The sequence below is a fragment of the Nyctibius grandis genome, chromosome 4 (assembly GCF_013368605.1).
Source record: "Nyctibius grandis isolate bNycGra1 chromosome 4, bNycGra1.pri, whole genome shotgun sequence".
NCBI lineage: Eukaryota > Metazoa > Chordata > Aves > Nyctibiiformes > Nyctibiidae > Nyctibius > Nyctibius grandis.
In genome coordinates, this window is record NC_090661.1 from 105,160,798 (window position 1) to 105,176,517 (window position 15,720).

General features: G+C 47.0%; 1 protein-coding gene across 8 annotated transcripts in view; it reads left to right on the forward strand.

The window, feature by feature from the left end:
• The first annotated feature begins 4,729 nt into the window (after positions 1-4,729).
• Positions 4,730-15,720, forward strand: part of ALDH18A1 (aldehyde dehydrogenase 18 family member A1) — a 33,309-nt gene continuing 22,318 nt past the window's right edge. For 2 of the 8 annotated variants that reach the window (XR_011047948.1, XM_068398072.1), the window contains exons 1-6: positions 4,730-4,934; positions 5,082-5,192; positions 11,908-12,031; positions 13,264-13,487; positions 15,001-15,150; positions 15,241-15,345. Coding sequence is in view for 6 of the 8 variants with exons in the window: in XM_068398072.1 (XP_068254173.1) it covers positions 11,938-12,031; positions 13,264-13,487; positions 15,001-15,150; positions 15,241-15,345 (573 nt within the window). In the remaining 2 variants the exon portion in view is untranslated. Of the gene's footprint in view, positions 4,935-5,081; positions 5,193-7,417; positions 7,535-11,907; positions 12,032-13,263; positions 13,488-15,000; positions 15,151-15,240; positions 15,346-15,720 lie in introns of those variants that run through there. The other 6 variants (XM_068398067.1, XM_068398070.1, XR_011047947.1 and 3 more) reach the window with 5 other exon arrangements.

Consider the following 15,720-nt stretch of genomic DNA (forward strand, 5'->3'; position numbering starts at 1 on the left):
GGAAGAATTTTAGGAAGACTTTGTAGCTGTATTATGAGACTGAAGCTTACTGCAGTACCTTACTGCTGGCTCAGTCTCTGGGACCAGAATGTAAGTTTATTGTTTTTGAGGTTGAAGGTGATCTTCTGATTATCTCGTCTGCCCCACTGTATCGCACAGGCTATGGAAATCGGCTCAGTCATTCCATGAGGTTGTTGGACAACAGTGTATTTTTTTTAGCAAAGGATTTATTATTTAAATTCTTCGGATGATGGAAAAATCTGCCCGATCTAATGTGAATTCCAGTGGAATCAATAATGGGCAAGAAAGTCAGAGACATCTGGTCTCCCTTTAACAAAATGTATTTGTTGCTTTTGTACATATACTGTGTATAGCAACTTTATTCGCCTTCCTCATTACAAAATTAAACAGAAGAGTGCAAAAATAAACTGAAAAACTTGTAATTAGTCAGGATATCAAAGGAGATAACCTGAATAAAACAAAACCACGACTCATTTAAAACATGCAGATTATGGAGTAACGTCACATATTTAACATTCTGATTGTTTGCATGGTTTATTAGCTTGGAAACAATTTTGTGCAAGTATCTGCTGCTCTTGTTGCTTCTGATTCTGGGGCAGCCGATGAAAGCCAGTCTGAACGCACGTGCGTTCTAGTGTTAGTATGGCTGGTGCTACCAGTACAGCAACAAGCTTTGATTTTAGACATGGCTTCTCAACTGTGCCTCTAGTACCTTTGCAAAGCTTTTAGCAAAACACGTTTGTAGCGTATGTCACGTGTCCTCTCATGCTCCTGAATTTGTGGTATCCAGGAAATTAATTTAGAGGTGACAGTAATGGAATGGAACAAAGGGTTAGTTGGAGAAACTTGCCAGACATCACGTTGCCAAGTGTGTCAGGATATGGCTTGAATGCAAAGGATCTGGCATCTGTTTTCTGCATTATTGAGATAATTCAGTTAGGTGACTACATAGATATAGAATCACAGAGTCAATAGAGATTCTTTTCATTCTATGAGCTGCAAATACAGGGGAATGCTATAAGAATGCATCACCTTACTGTTGTGATTCTCTGTCGCATCCCTAACCTCCAACGTGTCATGTTTTCTAGCACACATTTGGCTCCTCTGACACTTCCTCATTGCAGGAAATGGAGCTGGGAAGCGCCTTGTCCCTAACCTGGTCTAGCCTGGCGTAAGGCACGTTCAGTTCTAGCCATACCGCACCACACGCCTGGGGGTTTAGAGTCTCCCCTTTCCTGTGACAGTTTATTCCAGTGTCTGCTTTGTCACGTTGTGTTTTTCCCCACTGTTTGAACTTAAATGGCCTCTGTTGCAATCGAGTATCAGGCAGCAGCATGACAGTGTCACACACAAGGCAGGCTCGTGTGTCAGATACACACAGAACGGGGCCGGCCCTCACCGCCTGGGGCCCCGGCGCAGCCCGGCCCGGCCCGGCCCGGCTACAGCCTGAGCGGCCTCCCGGCCTGCACCGCGCTTCCGGGGGCGGGCCCGGAAGGGCGTCACGCGGCAGGCGGCCGGTGAGTGCGCGGTGCCGGTGCCGCGGCCGCCTGTAGGGGCAGGGGGGGGAGCCGGGGCTGCGCCCGGGGGCGCGGCGAGGCTCGGCCGGGGGGCCGGGGTGGTCGCTGGTCCTGCCGCCTCGGCAGGTCGCGGAGGCGGGGCGCGCTGTCGCGGCCGCCCGTAGCCGCGGCGCCCTTGGCGGAGGGGCGAGCGGCGCGGGGCCGGGCCGTGCCGTGCCCTCCGCCGACGCTCCGCCAGGGCGGCTGCTGCCGGTTCCTCTCCTGCCACTGGAGGACCGGGAGCGGTTGCTGTGTTGCTCGCAGCAGAGGGACGAGGACTCCGTGGGGGAAAAAGAAGCGAGCTCGGCCCTGAGCCTGTGGAGGTGGCGCCCGTACAGGCGCTGCGGCGCTGCCCGCCCCTGGTGCCCTGTTCTGGGCCTCGCCGGCTTTGCAGAGCCTTGTACGCTTGGGTTCAGGTTTTCTTGACGGCTACAGAGCGTTGCTACGGCGTGGAGTTATTGGCAGAGTGAAATAGCGGTTCGGACCGCTGCAAGCCCTGGACTCGTTGATAGGAGCTGCGCTGGCCTCATTCTCCTGGAGCGTTGTGAGAGCAGAGCTGTTGCCCCGCTTGAGATTTCATTTTCCTTGCTCGTCTCTTGTGTCAACGTACAAGATTTCTCCATGCCCGAAGAAAATATTTAAACCCTCCTGACACTTGCGTGATACATAAAAGTTATTACCTAGGTTTTGACCTAGCCCCTGGTGATAAGCCTCTGCTGTTCGCTTAGTGTTTCTTCACAGGAGATAAAACAGGATCAGATTAGAGTTTTTTTTAAGAAACCTGACAGCTCTCTGAAAGAAGTAATAAAACTGTAGATAGAGGAGACCTAGTGAGCAAACCTTACAGTTTTCCAAAAGCCTTTGGCAAGCGTCTCTGTACTAGGAAGTCAAGAACAGTTTTATTTTCTTAAATGAAAAATAACTAAAATGCTTCCATAAATGCTTATACCTGTGCTGACTCTGTACCCTAAAAAATGATGGGTACTTGGAAATGTTTACCTTTCTCTTCTCAGATTTGCTCTTGATGACACTGAGAAGCCATTTGTAAAGGGTTAAAATAAAGTTTTCTCCTTCCCGGTTCTGTAGTAAAGTATTCATATTTAGTCACTTTACAAAGTAGGTTACCTCTTCTGTATTTGTGTCCGTGAATAATTTTTGTTGTGTTAACTGCTTTACTGATGTGTGTGTTTGCTTACTACCTTCCTTTTCTAAGCCACTCTTTCCAGCGTTGTTATAAGAAGCGTACTCAATAGTAGAGTGAGCATCTTTCAGGCTTAGCCTCAATAATTTTTCAGCTGCTCTTGTGGTGTGTTGTATTGGTAGGAATACGAAAGCGATGCTATTTTTATGTTTTTCTGCAGCATCCAGGGAAGAAAACATCTGAGAGTCACTGTGGATGATACTCTGAAAAGTCAGTTCAAAGTGTAGCGAAAGTCAAAAAGCAAATAGAATGGTAGAAATTATCAGGTAAGAAATGAAGTGCAGAATAAAAGACCATATCATGCCACTGTGTAAATCCTTGCTTTGTCCAAGCTTGAGTACTCTGCAGTTCTGGACTCTCTCTTGGGTAACATGCTGTACTCTGTTAAGGATAATCAGGGAGGTGGAGGAAGAGCAATGGAGATGATTGTATATATGAAATAGCCTTGATGTGAGGAAAGCAAGAGCATGTTATACTGATTTACTAGTGGCAGTGTAGTCTAAGGAGTTGCTGTCCTTCTCTCTTGCTGGTGCTACTACTCACATGATTGTATAGGCAGGTGGGTCAGTTGGTCTTTGGCCAGAACATTACCATGATCAAGCTGTTTTTTTGGAAGAGGGTGGGAGCTGCAGCTTTGAGCAGGAGGGGTGGCAAAACTGGTGCACTTCTGGTGCTAGAATTGTTTAGGGACAACTTGAGCATCACAGCAGAGGGAGGAATGAGAGGGTGGGTACACTACAAGTCTGTAAAATCATGAGTCATATGGAGAAAGTAAATAGCCCCAGAGCCACACAAAGCTGGAGGCCAGAAGAGTATTCAGGTAGTTTTAATTGCTTTCTTGTCCTGCCCATGTACTTTATCTGGGCATCTGACAGACTGCTGTTCTACTATTTTTTTTCTTATTTTTGCCATTAGGATTTGGGTGTCAGCTTATGCTTTATAGAAACTGAATGCCGTCTTGTTTCTCCCCAACCCCAAAAGAAGAGGGAAACACATTGTGAGGGCAGAGAATAAAAAAGGAAAGGCAGGTAAAGGCAAATGGCTTAAAAATAAGGAACTGGAGGGAGTGCTGACCTGTGAGATGCTAATGAATGCTGTTTTGAGTCGTGCTCTTCTTGGAGAAATTATAGAACAGGGGCTTAGAAATAAATCCTCCAGTTGGTGAATATTCCCTAGTTTTTCTTAGGGAGTTGTTGCTGGCTGGCTTAACTGTTGCCAGAAGGCAGTTGTTGGAAGAGGTTCCACAATGGGGCTTTGCATATGGAAGGTGTATGAATAAAAAAAAAATTCTGTAGGGCAAAGAAGTGCAACTAAAGTTTCTGTAAGAGGTTCTGGAAGGGAGGCTGACACCCAGGGCACTAAATGTAGAAGTCTTTCTCCTGAAATATTAAACAAGAGCACTGACTTCACTCTACATTTTTCAGACTGCTTTCCGTTCTATCCTTGCATTTCCCTGGCTGCAGTTTGTCCTGGATATGAACATGTGTCCAGATACTTGATCTGCATCTTGTTGCCTAATGGCACTATTGTCACTCTACTAACCATAGCTATTACAAAATTTTTACTCAGCCTCCATTGCTTTTCCTGAATGATCTTTGGCACTTGTATAACCTTCCTTTGATGGCTGTAGGGAAACTGGAACAGAACTGGGATGCTGGTTCTGTCATCTTTGTCCTTAACAGCTCACGGAACCTGATGTTTTTCTGCTCAGTACTGAAAACAGGTGGTAGAAGGAAGCAGGCAAGAGTAGAGAGATGATGTTAGAAGGAAGGAAATGCTTGAAAGATGATAACTAACCCTATCTTGAGGTTTCTTAGTGAGGTCTAGAGCTTGATTCAGTTCACCCGTGTCCTTATGTTCCTTAATAATCTTAATTAAAGCAGCTGCTCTGTGTGATTTTTTTAAAGGTTTTTTTTTTAATTAGGTGAAGGAAAAAAAGTCTCTGCACAGAGATACACCTGTTTGTTGCAGTTGTGTCTAGGACTGAAGGTGGACTGTAGCATGTCTGCCTACACAGATTGTTAATACCATCAGGATGGTTCCATGCCTTTTTTGAAGATGGAACTCTTTAAGATTACTAAAGATGTTCACTACCCTTAACTATCTGAAACCGGTTTTCCATCGCTCGCTTCCTACTATGCTTGCTGTACACTGAGGTAAATAACTGCTGACCAGGTAGGAAACCTAGGATTCCTTGCCACTAACAAGCATCCTTCTATAAAAACTACTGGTTTTATGTGGCAAATGAAAGTACGAATTTAGTTTCTCTTAGTTCTCTCTTACCAATTTTTCCTCTCTTTCAGTGTCTGAAAAAGGAAAGCAGCTCCTCAGTATCTGCTGCTGTTGAGGAGAACCTGTTGTTTTTTATTTGGAAGCACAGTTCAAAGAAGTTGCATGTCCTAAAAACTGGCCAGGTGAGCCTAAAATGAGGGCATTCCTATTTCTTGTTGGCTGTTCAAAAATCAATATGAAGGCTTGGCTTAACATAAAAATCAGCTGCTGTGATATATCCTTAATTGCTGTTCTGTCTCTTTTGTGAGTGAGTGACCAACATTCTGGTGTTGGCGTTGTCTTTATTCTGCAATTGTACACATCAGGTTTATCTTTGCTAATAATTGGAGTGCAGAGGAGAGGAGAGCAGGGCTTATGTGCATTGTGAAGATTAAAACAAATTCCCCTTCTGGCAAAGTGGAGATCTCCAGATAGTGTTCTCACAAAGTGATGACCTTGTATTTATTTTGGGTTTTTTTGGGGGTTGTTTTTTTTTCCCTCGTGTGGAGATAGTGAAGTCTTAATGTCAGATAATCGTGAGTTGGGTCTTCTATTAATTCTTGAGACACTGAGGTTTTTGCAAGTGTCTTGAACCCTTCCCCTACCACTTGAATATTGTTCACTCTTCATAAGGTTTTCTCCACAGTCGTGAGACTGAATTTCAGAGAAGATTGTTTCCTGATCCCAGAAGGTGATGCATTAGATTTAAAAACTAAACCACAAAATAAACAACCCCCCAAACAAACAAAAATATCCCACCAAAAAAAACCCACAACAAATACTGTCCTGCAACAACATGAGAATTAGTGCTGTTGGAATTTGTTTGAATTCTAATAAGAAAATAGGACTATAACAGTGGTAAAACAGGTATAGACAGTATAACTAGTATCTGAGTTGAACTGGGGAACTGCTATGAATTTTGAAGTGTCTTTCAAGATGAGAAACTGTAGATTTATGGTTTCTACTGATTGCGGTGATAAAGAGTTCTTGCAGATGACACTGAGCTGGGTGGGAGTGTTGATCTGGTTGAGGGTAGGAAGGCTCTGCAGAGGGGTCTGGACAGGCTGGATCGATGGGCCGAGGCCACTGTGTGAGGTTCAACAAGGCCAAGTGTCGGGTCCTGCTCTTGGGGCACAACAACCCTCCGCACCGCTACAGGCTGGGGGAGAGTGGCTGGAAAGTGCCTGGTGGAAAAGGACCTGGAGGTGTTGGTCGATGGCGGCTGAATATGAGCCAGCAGTGTGCCCAGGTGGCCTAGAAGGCCACCAGCATCCTGGCTTGCATCAGCAATAGTGTGGGCAGCAGGACTAGGGCAGGGATCATTCCCCTGTACTCGGCACTGGTGAGGCCGCACCTCAAATCCTGGGGGCAGTTTTGGGCCCCTCACTGCAAGAAAGACCTTGAGGTGCTGGAGCGAGTCCAGAGAAGGGCAACGGGGCTGGTGAAGGGTCTGGAGCACAAGTGTGATGAGGAGCAGCTGAGGGACCTGGGGGTGTTTAGCCTGGAGAAAAGGAGGCTGAGGGGAGACCTTCTCACTCTCTACAACTGCCTGAAAGGAGGGTGTAGCGAGGGGGGGTCGGTCTCTTCTCGCAGGTAACAAGTGACAGGACGAGAGGAAACGGCCTCAAGTTGTGCTGGGGGAGGTTTAGGTTGGATATTAGGGAAAATGTCTTCACCGAAATGGTTGTCAAGCACTGGAACAGGCTGCCCAGGGCAGTGGTGGAGTCACCATCCCTGGGGGGATTTAAAAGACAGTAGCTGTGGTGCTAAGGGCCATGGGTTAGTGGTGGCCTTGGCAGTGCTGGGTTAATGGTTGGACTCGAGGATCTTTAAAGGTCTTTTCCAACCTAAATGACTCTATGAGTCTCTTAATTTAGAAATGAATGCGAATGGGATGTGGGAGAGAAGTGAAGAGCAAAGCCAGCAGTCCTGCCCCTGTGGAGGGGTTTGGGCTACAGTGGAGAAAACAAAGGAGGTGAAGGGCCGAAGGAGGTAAAGCCGCTCTCAGCAGTTTGCCTGCAGATCCCTTTCAGCTACTGTCTGCATCAGCCGGCACACACCGGAGAGCCGGGAGAACCGAGGTCAGGGGAGCTGGGCGTGGGGATGGCGGGGCCGCCTGTGCTGCGGCGGGGCTGTCTGGGCTAGTCTGGGACTAGACAGAAAACAGTTGTTAATGCCTGGAACGCGCTGGATTTTGTGCTGCAACGTGGAGCAGAGTTACATCATCTGCCGGGGAAGGTGTGCGTGCTGCGGGGCGGGACGGGGCGGGCGGCGCGGGGGGGCCGCCGCAGCCATTGGCCTCGGGGCCGCGCAGCTGGGGCTGCTCTGACGGGCGGGCGGGGCCTGCCGCTCCGCCCGGCCCTGCCGCTCCGCCCGGGCCTGCCGCCGGCTGCCTCCGCGGAGCGTGGCCTCCCCCGTGTCCCGGCTTCCCGCGGGTGCTGCCCCTCCGAGGAGCGCGTGTGGCGGTGCCAGCAGGAGGGCTCAGGTACGGGAGCGCGGGCGGACCGAAGTGCTCGGGCGGGGCGAGGCGCCGGTGGGTGCTCTGCCGCTCGGGCGGGCGGCCCGGCCCTGCCGCTGGTGCTGCTGCCGCGCTGCCCGGTGCTGCCCGGCCCGTTGGAGACGCGGTGTAACGAGGCGGAGCGACGCCGGGCTCCCGCAGCTGCTGCCGTGGGGCCGCTCGGATTGAGGGTGCCGGCGGGTCCGGCAGGGCGGTGGCGGGGCTGTGCTCCGCCGGCTGCCGTGGCCGCGCCGTGCTGCTGCCGCGGAGCCCCGGCAGGGAGGGTCCGTGGGACGCGTGGCTTTGGGCTGGCTGCTGTGTGCGTGTGGCTGCTGTGGAGCCCGGGCGAAGCTGCGAGCTGTTCTAACGACAGTTTGTTTGAAGCTTTTCCTCGTTTTGGTCCGTTCTTCTGGACTGGCTTCCCCCGGGGAAGGTTTCTTGGGTTTGAGCTGGCACTAGGAACTGCAGGTTTTTATTTTGTTTCCTTACAAAAGTTGTAGTTGGTAAGGTAACAAAGCTGTTGAAATAACAAAACCCCTTGGATGTTACAGAGGACTTACTTGTGTTACGGTGGAGACTGACTTCATTAAAATCGCCTGCGTTTCCTTGGTACTTGGCTTATCTCTGCTTAAGTGCAGTACAGTATAGCTCTTCCTATAGGAGTTTGGCTTCCAGATTTTTTTTCGTTCGTGGAATGTCCTAACACTTAGTTGAGATATTGGCCTTTATATATAAAACTGTGAAAAAAGTTTATTTAGTTTTATTTTATCGGCTCACTGCAAATAGTTGTGGAGATCCCATGGGGCTGCAGCCAACAGACTGAAAAATCAGTGTTACAGACTGTGGTTGGTAAAGGCACAAGTTTTAGGAGTTGGAACCTTGGGAAGGTGACTAAGTCTCTGTACACTGATCTGGAACAGAATCTAACTGTACTGTGCTACTTAACAGCTGTTCTGAAGACAATAAATTCATGAAAATTAGCCAATAGCATTGCTTTCTGTGAGCGATAATATAAGGGTAATTTTTATTACTTAAAGAGATGATGGGAGGAGGATATTTTTAAAAGTCAGGTTTGGAGACTGGTTTGGAAGGAGTAAGTTTTCCTGGTAACGAAAAAAAAATTTTTTTTAGGCTGTTGCTGGAGACTTGGAGAAATACCTGAATAATGCATTTTGCATTTCTTTTTATTGCTCCGTCCCCTCCAAGTAAGGAAGAAGGTTTTATTTATTTTTTTTTAATTATGTACCTTTTTTTGGTTTGTTACTGAGGACCAGAACTATTCCAGGTATGGAAATGGGAGTGGAATGGAAAATGAAGATTGAAATTAACTTTAAATCCTTGATTGAGTGAGAGAAAGGAGTTGTTCTGCAGCCTCGGACTAGCCTGAAAGAAAGCTTGTGATTTACAGCGTGCCCTGTGCTCTGTCTGTGCTTTCTGGCAGCATCATTCCCATTTCACATCTCTCTTCTTCTTTTCTTGATGAAAAGCTGCTGCTGTTTTAAAATTTAATGTCTGCTTCTGCTTTAATATTTCCGTTTCTGTCTTCTTGTTAACTGAGTCTCCTTGCCTTTTCCCACAAGCTAGCTTCAAAAATGTGCTGTTTCTTTCTAATCGTTTTCACAGAATCACAGAATGTTAGGGATTGGAAGGGACCTCGAAAGATCATCTAGTCCAATCCCCCTGCCGGGGCAGGATTGCCTAGACCATATCACACAGGAACGCGTCCAGGCGGGTTTTGAATGTCTCCAGAGAAGGAGACTCCACAACCTCTCTGGGCAGCCTGTGCCAGTGTTCGGTCACCCTCACCGTAAAGAAGTTTTTCAAAAGGTCCTTCCAAAGATCCACACTGTCTGCTGCTTCTCACTCTGCATTGTCTGCTCGCTCTTAGCAAAGTTGCCTCTGGCAAAGGGAGACAGGAGGCAGTCTTCCAGAAGGACAAGGTTGCTCTTAGTTGCAACCTTAGCCCTGCAGTGAGAATGCGAGGTGGTTCTCTGGCAGATCAGTGGGAGCAACCAAGGAGGCAGCACAGTTTGATCCAGCTGTTATGGGTCTGTGCTCTAGTGACAGTGCAACACCAGGTGAGGAGTATTACTGCAGTGTGGGAGTCAAAGCCTGAGAGGAGAGGTTGTAACAGGGAATGTCTGGGGTTGAAACCTCAGGCCTGGTTCTGTTCCCTAAGGGAGACAATCTCTGAAGGGAGCTGAAGAAGAACAGGCAGTTCCACTCAGGATAATCGTGGTGGAAGGGGTTCTGGATAAAGGGCCTGCAGTTTGCCAGTTCAGGTTGTCAGGAGCTGCTGGACTTTGAGCATCCCTCTGACACACAGCAAAGACCCTACTGGGAAGATGATGGCTGACAGTAGGTGCCAGGGTGAACTTCAAGGTGGAAGGGTCAAACAGCCAGACATATGAACTGTGGGAATTGCTGTGCCCCCAGAGGCAGGAGCATGAGGTGCCTGGTGAGAGTTCAAAGAGGGAATGTCTAGTCAGTACTGCTCACCACCTCCTTTAAGCTTGCCCTGTTATGAGAAGAAAACTTGGACTGCTTGCTCAGTTGTATCATCTGCTCTGAGTCCTTTGTCTGCCTCATCCTGGCAGTGGCCAAGACTGGCATTTCAGATGGAATACAGAACTGGAGGGACGTTGCAGATTAATATTGTTGAAATGCCATGCTATGTAATCTTTACTAGACGAACAGGAGAAGCATTATCTGCTGGTGGCTGCCCTGTCTTATGTAGAGGTGTATATTTTGGTAAGGATCATAATGAGGTATAATAACAATACACTGATGCAGGGTAATGAAGCAACTTTAAGTGTTCACGTACACGTATGCCAGAACTGCCAGGTGCTGTAATTGTCATGGCATTTGTAATAGCAGTCTTCCAACGCAGTTATTATGAGCTCTCCAGAACCTTCTCCCTACCACAGCTTGTGCAATGTTGTTTGCTCTGTTCCAGTGGTGCAGAGGGATGGATTGAAAGCATGTAAAGGAAGCAAAATTTTGTACAAGGGGAAGGGGAGATTTCATGGCCTAAGGGAGAACTGGATTCTTGTCGATGTCCTTTGTTTTGTTTGTGACACTAGATGCATTATGTCAACTAGACCTGGCATAGGAAATTGCTAATTGTGTATCCCTTGTTTGCTAGGTACTTGCACTAGTGGATTTTGAGTTACAAGAATCCCGAGTGTTCACAAGTTCAGTCAAGGGAAACTAATGTCAAATACCTTGGAAATTGGTGTCCTTACTTGTAATCATGGTTAACATCTTGTCATTTGGTAGTGCTCAGGGAAAAGTGAATTGTCATATCTTCTGTATTGAACAGGGCTAAGACTCAGGAGCAGTATAGTAGTGTGCCCAGGCGACCAACAGCATCCTAGCCTGCATCAGCAATAGCGTGGCCAGCAGAGCAAGGGAAGTGATTGTCCCTTTGTACTCAGCACTGGTGAGGCCACATCTTGAATCCTGTGTTCAGTTTTGGGCCCCTCGCTACAAGAAAGACCTTGAGGTGCTGGAGTGAGTCCAGAGAAGGGTAGCGAAGCTGGTGGAGGGTCTGGAATACAAGTCGGATGAGGAGCAGCTGAGGGAACTGGGGTGGTTTAGCCTAGAGGAAAGGAGGCTGAAGGGAGATCTTACTGCTGTCTACAAGTACCTGAAAGGAGGTTGTAGCGAGAAGGGTGTTAGTCCCTTCTCGCAGGTAACAAGCGATAGGACAAGAGGAAACAGCCTCAAGTTGAGCCAGGGGAGGTTTAGATTAGATACCGGGAAAAATGTCTTCATGGAAGGGGTTATCAAGCACTGGCACAGGCTGCCCAGGGCAGTGGTGGAGTCCCCATCCCTGGAGGGATTTAAAAGACAGTAGCTGTGGTGCTGAGGGACATGGGTTAGTGGTGGACTTGGCAGTGCTAGATTAACGGTTGGACTCAATAATCTTAAAGGTCTTTTCCAACCAAAACGATTCTATGATTCTATAGTAGATGCTCTGTTGTGGGGTGTACAGAGAAGTCTGGATGATACCACCTCTCCACATTTTTTTTTCCTTCCAGGTTTCTTTGTGGACAAAGTTATGACTTTTCTCCATTGTAGGTACACTCACTAATAGTCTTTTTCCTTCTTGGGGAACCATGTTTTGTTCTTGATCTTTGATAATGATCTTCTGCCAGCAGGCAGGGGACAAGGGCCTTCAGTTCTTCTAAGTCACAGTCTGAGAATTCTGCAAAATGGAGAGAGTGGGCTGTCTGTCTCTTGCGCAAGGAAATTGCATTAAGACTGTGAGGACAAAGAGGAGGGGTGGGTGAGGAGAGAAACATGGATGGAAATTCGTTCATGCTTAACCAGTTTTCCCCCCTCCTCCCTTCCTACAGATATCCTTGATTTGCAGAAGGCATCTCAGAATGTTGTGTCGAGCTGCTCTGAGCCCTCTTGTCCGTTCCCCTGGATGGTGCTTTGTGTTGTCGCCACGTGCCATGGCAGCCATCTCCCGTTTGTGTATGTATGAGCGAAAGCATACGGTTCTAATAACGTTGGTCAGTATGTGTCTGGGCACGCCTGTGCTCTTTCCTGTGTTGAAAGGAAAATCACCTCATTAACATCACTCAAAACTTACAACCTCTGGAGTGGGCTGCAGTTCAAGCTCTACTTTCTTAATGGTACTGTCTCCCTTAACTCAATAATATTCAGCTGGATGTCTGAGAGGGTGTATTTTTCATTCTGACATACATTTCGAGCCAAAAAATCAGTTGTGAAAGTACTGCTACTGTAAAAGTTCTTTATTTCAACCTCATACATTCCTGGAAAACAAGATCTGATTATGCCTGTTCCCCCATCTGCATTTTCAGCCCACGGATGTCTTGAGTAAAGCAAGGTGGGAAGCTCAAATTTATTCGGATTAGATAAAAGTGGAAAGGTGCTTGCAGGAAACGTGAGTGTAAATACATAGGTGCCCTGTAAATAGCTGTGTTTGGGTCAACCTCTTTATCAATTAGAAAGGATCTAGACTCTTCCTTGTGATTGTCCTTTAATAGTCACTGTTCTCTTTAATCTGCTGTGCTGATAGTGGTCTGTCCTTTGCAGGCATTTTGAAAACAAAGATTGTGCTGAGAAATGTTCCCTAGTTCATTGACTTGGGTGAGGTGTCAGCTTTATGTATCTTGTATCTTACCTGAGTAATGCTCCCTCCAACACCTATTTATCCTGTCGGAAGGTGACTTGCTGTTCATATGTCCATCATCCCCCTTCTGCTGGCCCTAGTTGAGCAACGTGCAAAAATACCTGACTTAGAGATGTTGTAAAATCTGTGTTTCTTTTCTTTCATAACAGTAAAGCTTTCTGCACTGCTGCAGACAGGAAAGCTCTCTTGCTGTATCTAATGAGGCAAGGTGAAGGAGATGATTGTTTTTAAAACTAGTACTTCTGATGTGAGCTCTGTGGGCTCTCCTGCAGTGTCCTTCAGTTGGTCTTCTAGGTTCCTGGAGTCGAAGCTCTGTGGCACATGGGCTATTGCCTTATATACCGTAGGGCTGGGTAGTGCTGCTCAGATCTTATTGGTTCTCACTTTATTTTGGTGACTTGAAAGCTAGCTTCTCATTCCCAGTCACGGAGAAGTGTGTGTTGTGAGCTTTAGCCTTGGAAAGGGAGGAAATGTTACGTGACTTTAAAGGCTTAAAATCTGAATGAAGCACTTAAAACTGCAATCTCTTTCTTTCTTTCTTTAACCACAGATCTCCCTTGCCGTAGCCAAAGATTAAGGAATGAATCCATCCGTCGTTGGAGCAACATCCCTTTTATCACCATGCCCCTCAGCCGTGCACATGGAAAATCGTTTGCCCACCGCAGTGAGCTGAAGCATGCCAAGCGGATTGTAGTGAAGCTGGGTAGTGCTGTTGTGACCCGAGGGGATGAGTGTGGCTTGGCCCTTGGGAGGCTGGCATCTATTGTAGAGCAGGTAATTCTGTGACTGAAGTGGAATGTTTGTTTTAATTCACGTACTTGGTGATTGTTGGGTGGCACAGAAGACTGTAGGAAAAATGCATAAAACAGTGATGGCCCTTTAAAGCAACGTGTTTGCCTTTCCCTTTTATCATTGGGAAGAAAATAGGAAGAGCAAAAGTAAGAAAACTCATGGGTTGAAATAAAGACAGTTTAATAAGTGAAGGAAAAGGGAAAAGAAACAAGTGATGCTGAGGCAATCGCTCACTACCTCACACAAGCAGACCAGTGCCCAGCTAGTCCCCGAGTGACGGCCACCTTGGAAGACAGTCCCCTGCCCTTTCCTATTCTGCTACCCCAGTTTTATTACTGAGTGTGGTATGGAATGTCCCTTTGGCCAGTTCGTGGCAGCTATCCCAAATGCGTCCTCTCCAAAGTTCTCGCCCGGCCCCTAGCCTACCTGCTGCGATGGGACATAGTGGGAAAAAGAAAGCCTTGGTGCTGTGCAAGTACTGCTCAGCATGAGAAAAAGAGAAGGCTTTGATGCTGTGCAAGCACTCTTTAGCAATACGCAAAACATTGGAACGTTATCAACACTGTTTTAGTCCTGAAATCCAAAACACAGCACCATATGGGCACCTGTGAAGAAAGTTAACTCTGTCTCAGCCAGACCCAGTATAAAGGGAGAGATTTGCACAGTGAGATTCTTATGCAATAGGTAAGATATGACTGGGGCATTAGTTGGACCTACTGGGAAGGTGGCACTGAAGTTTGTGAAGACTGCAGAAAGAATAGACCCTTCTTGATTACCTGAGCGTTTGCAGATTTCCTCCAGGAGAAAGCTTGAAACCTCGTTACTTGTAGGAAAAACTGATGGGATCAACTCATAGATTGGTTCTCTAAAATTAAATTACGACTTTGGGGGGGATTGGGTATGTCTTCTCTGGGAAGTAAAGTTAACATAATGAATGAAATTCGTGTAAGACATTTAGCTTTAGAGCTCTGAAAGGAATCTGGCTAGGTGTGTGTAAGGAAGAAGTAATTAAAAGCTGTACTGTCAGAGTTACCTTCTTCACTTCTAGAATATAAAGTTACTGTATAATGTCAGCTTTGGGAATGGACGGTGGATAAAAACATTGGTGGAAGGTACAGCTGCTACTTTACAGCTTTTTTCATATCTTATCTTCCCTTATCTGTAGCAATGGAGGTGGAGGGGCGAGAGGTGTAGAAGTGTGACCACATAACATGTATTCTGAAAATTCAAGCATGACTGTCATAAAAACTGGTATTGTGAAAAGAAAGTTCAGCAGAAGCTATCGATTGCATGCAGTCCTTTGCATAGTTCCCAAGTGGCTAGGAGGGCGTGCAGGAGTATCTTAGAGGATGGTTGCCTTGCTTCGCACATCCATGGATAAAGCGAAACAATTGTGTCAGCAAGAAGTGGTGAGCATAAGGTTATCTGTAACAGCCAGAACTGTCGTGCTAGCAGTGATCATGCTCCAGGCCCTCTTTATGTTCTGTACTTACAGGTGTCCATGCTGCAAAATCAGGGCCGAGAGATGATGATTGTCACCAGCGGTGCTGTAGCTTTTGGGAAGCAGCGGTTGCGTCATGAGATCTTGCTTTCTCAGAGTGTGAGGCAAGCGCTTCATTCAGGCCAGAGTCAGCTAAAAGATATGGTGAGTGGCTGGGGGCACTCCTGCTTCTCCTTGAATGTTGGGTACTACCTGCTCAAGTCACTGCCTGACAGCTGTTCTTTGTTGTTGTAGGCTATTCCAGTCTTGGAGGCCCGAGCCTGTGCAGCAGCTGGCCAGAGTGGACTGATGGCTCTGTATGAGGCCATGTTTACGCAGTACAGCATCTGTGCTGCTCAGGTAAGGGATGCCTTCTTTCCTAGACTGACTTGCTGCTGCAGTCAGTGTTGGAATTGTTCTTGGATTTTTTCCATGTTTTATGTACTGCTGTCTGTACTGTAGTCTTGCATTTCCATTGCCATCCTGCTTTTAGGGCTTATTATTGTAGTGTAAATGGTAACTTATATAGGGGTGCCTTGCTAAGTATTTCTGAATTGGAGTTACCTGTCGTCAAAGTGAAGCAAATGCTTTTTCTTTTTGGGGTTCGTGTGTGTCCTGCTCTTGTGTATGGGGGCAGGGTCTGTTAAAGTCTCTTCACAAAAGCTAAAGTTGGTGATCTAAAGTGAGGGTTTAAAAGTCACAAGCGGCTGAACTGCCACACATTCTGTAAAGCTG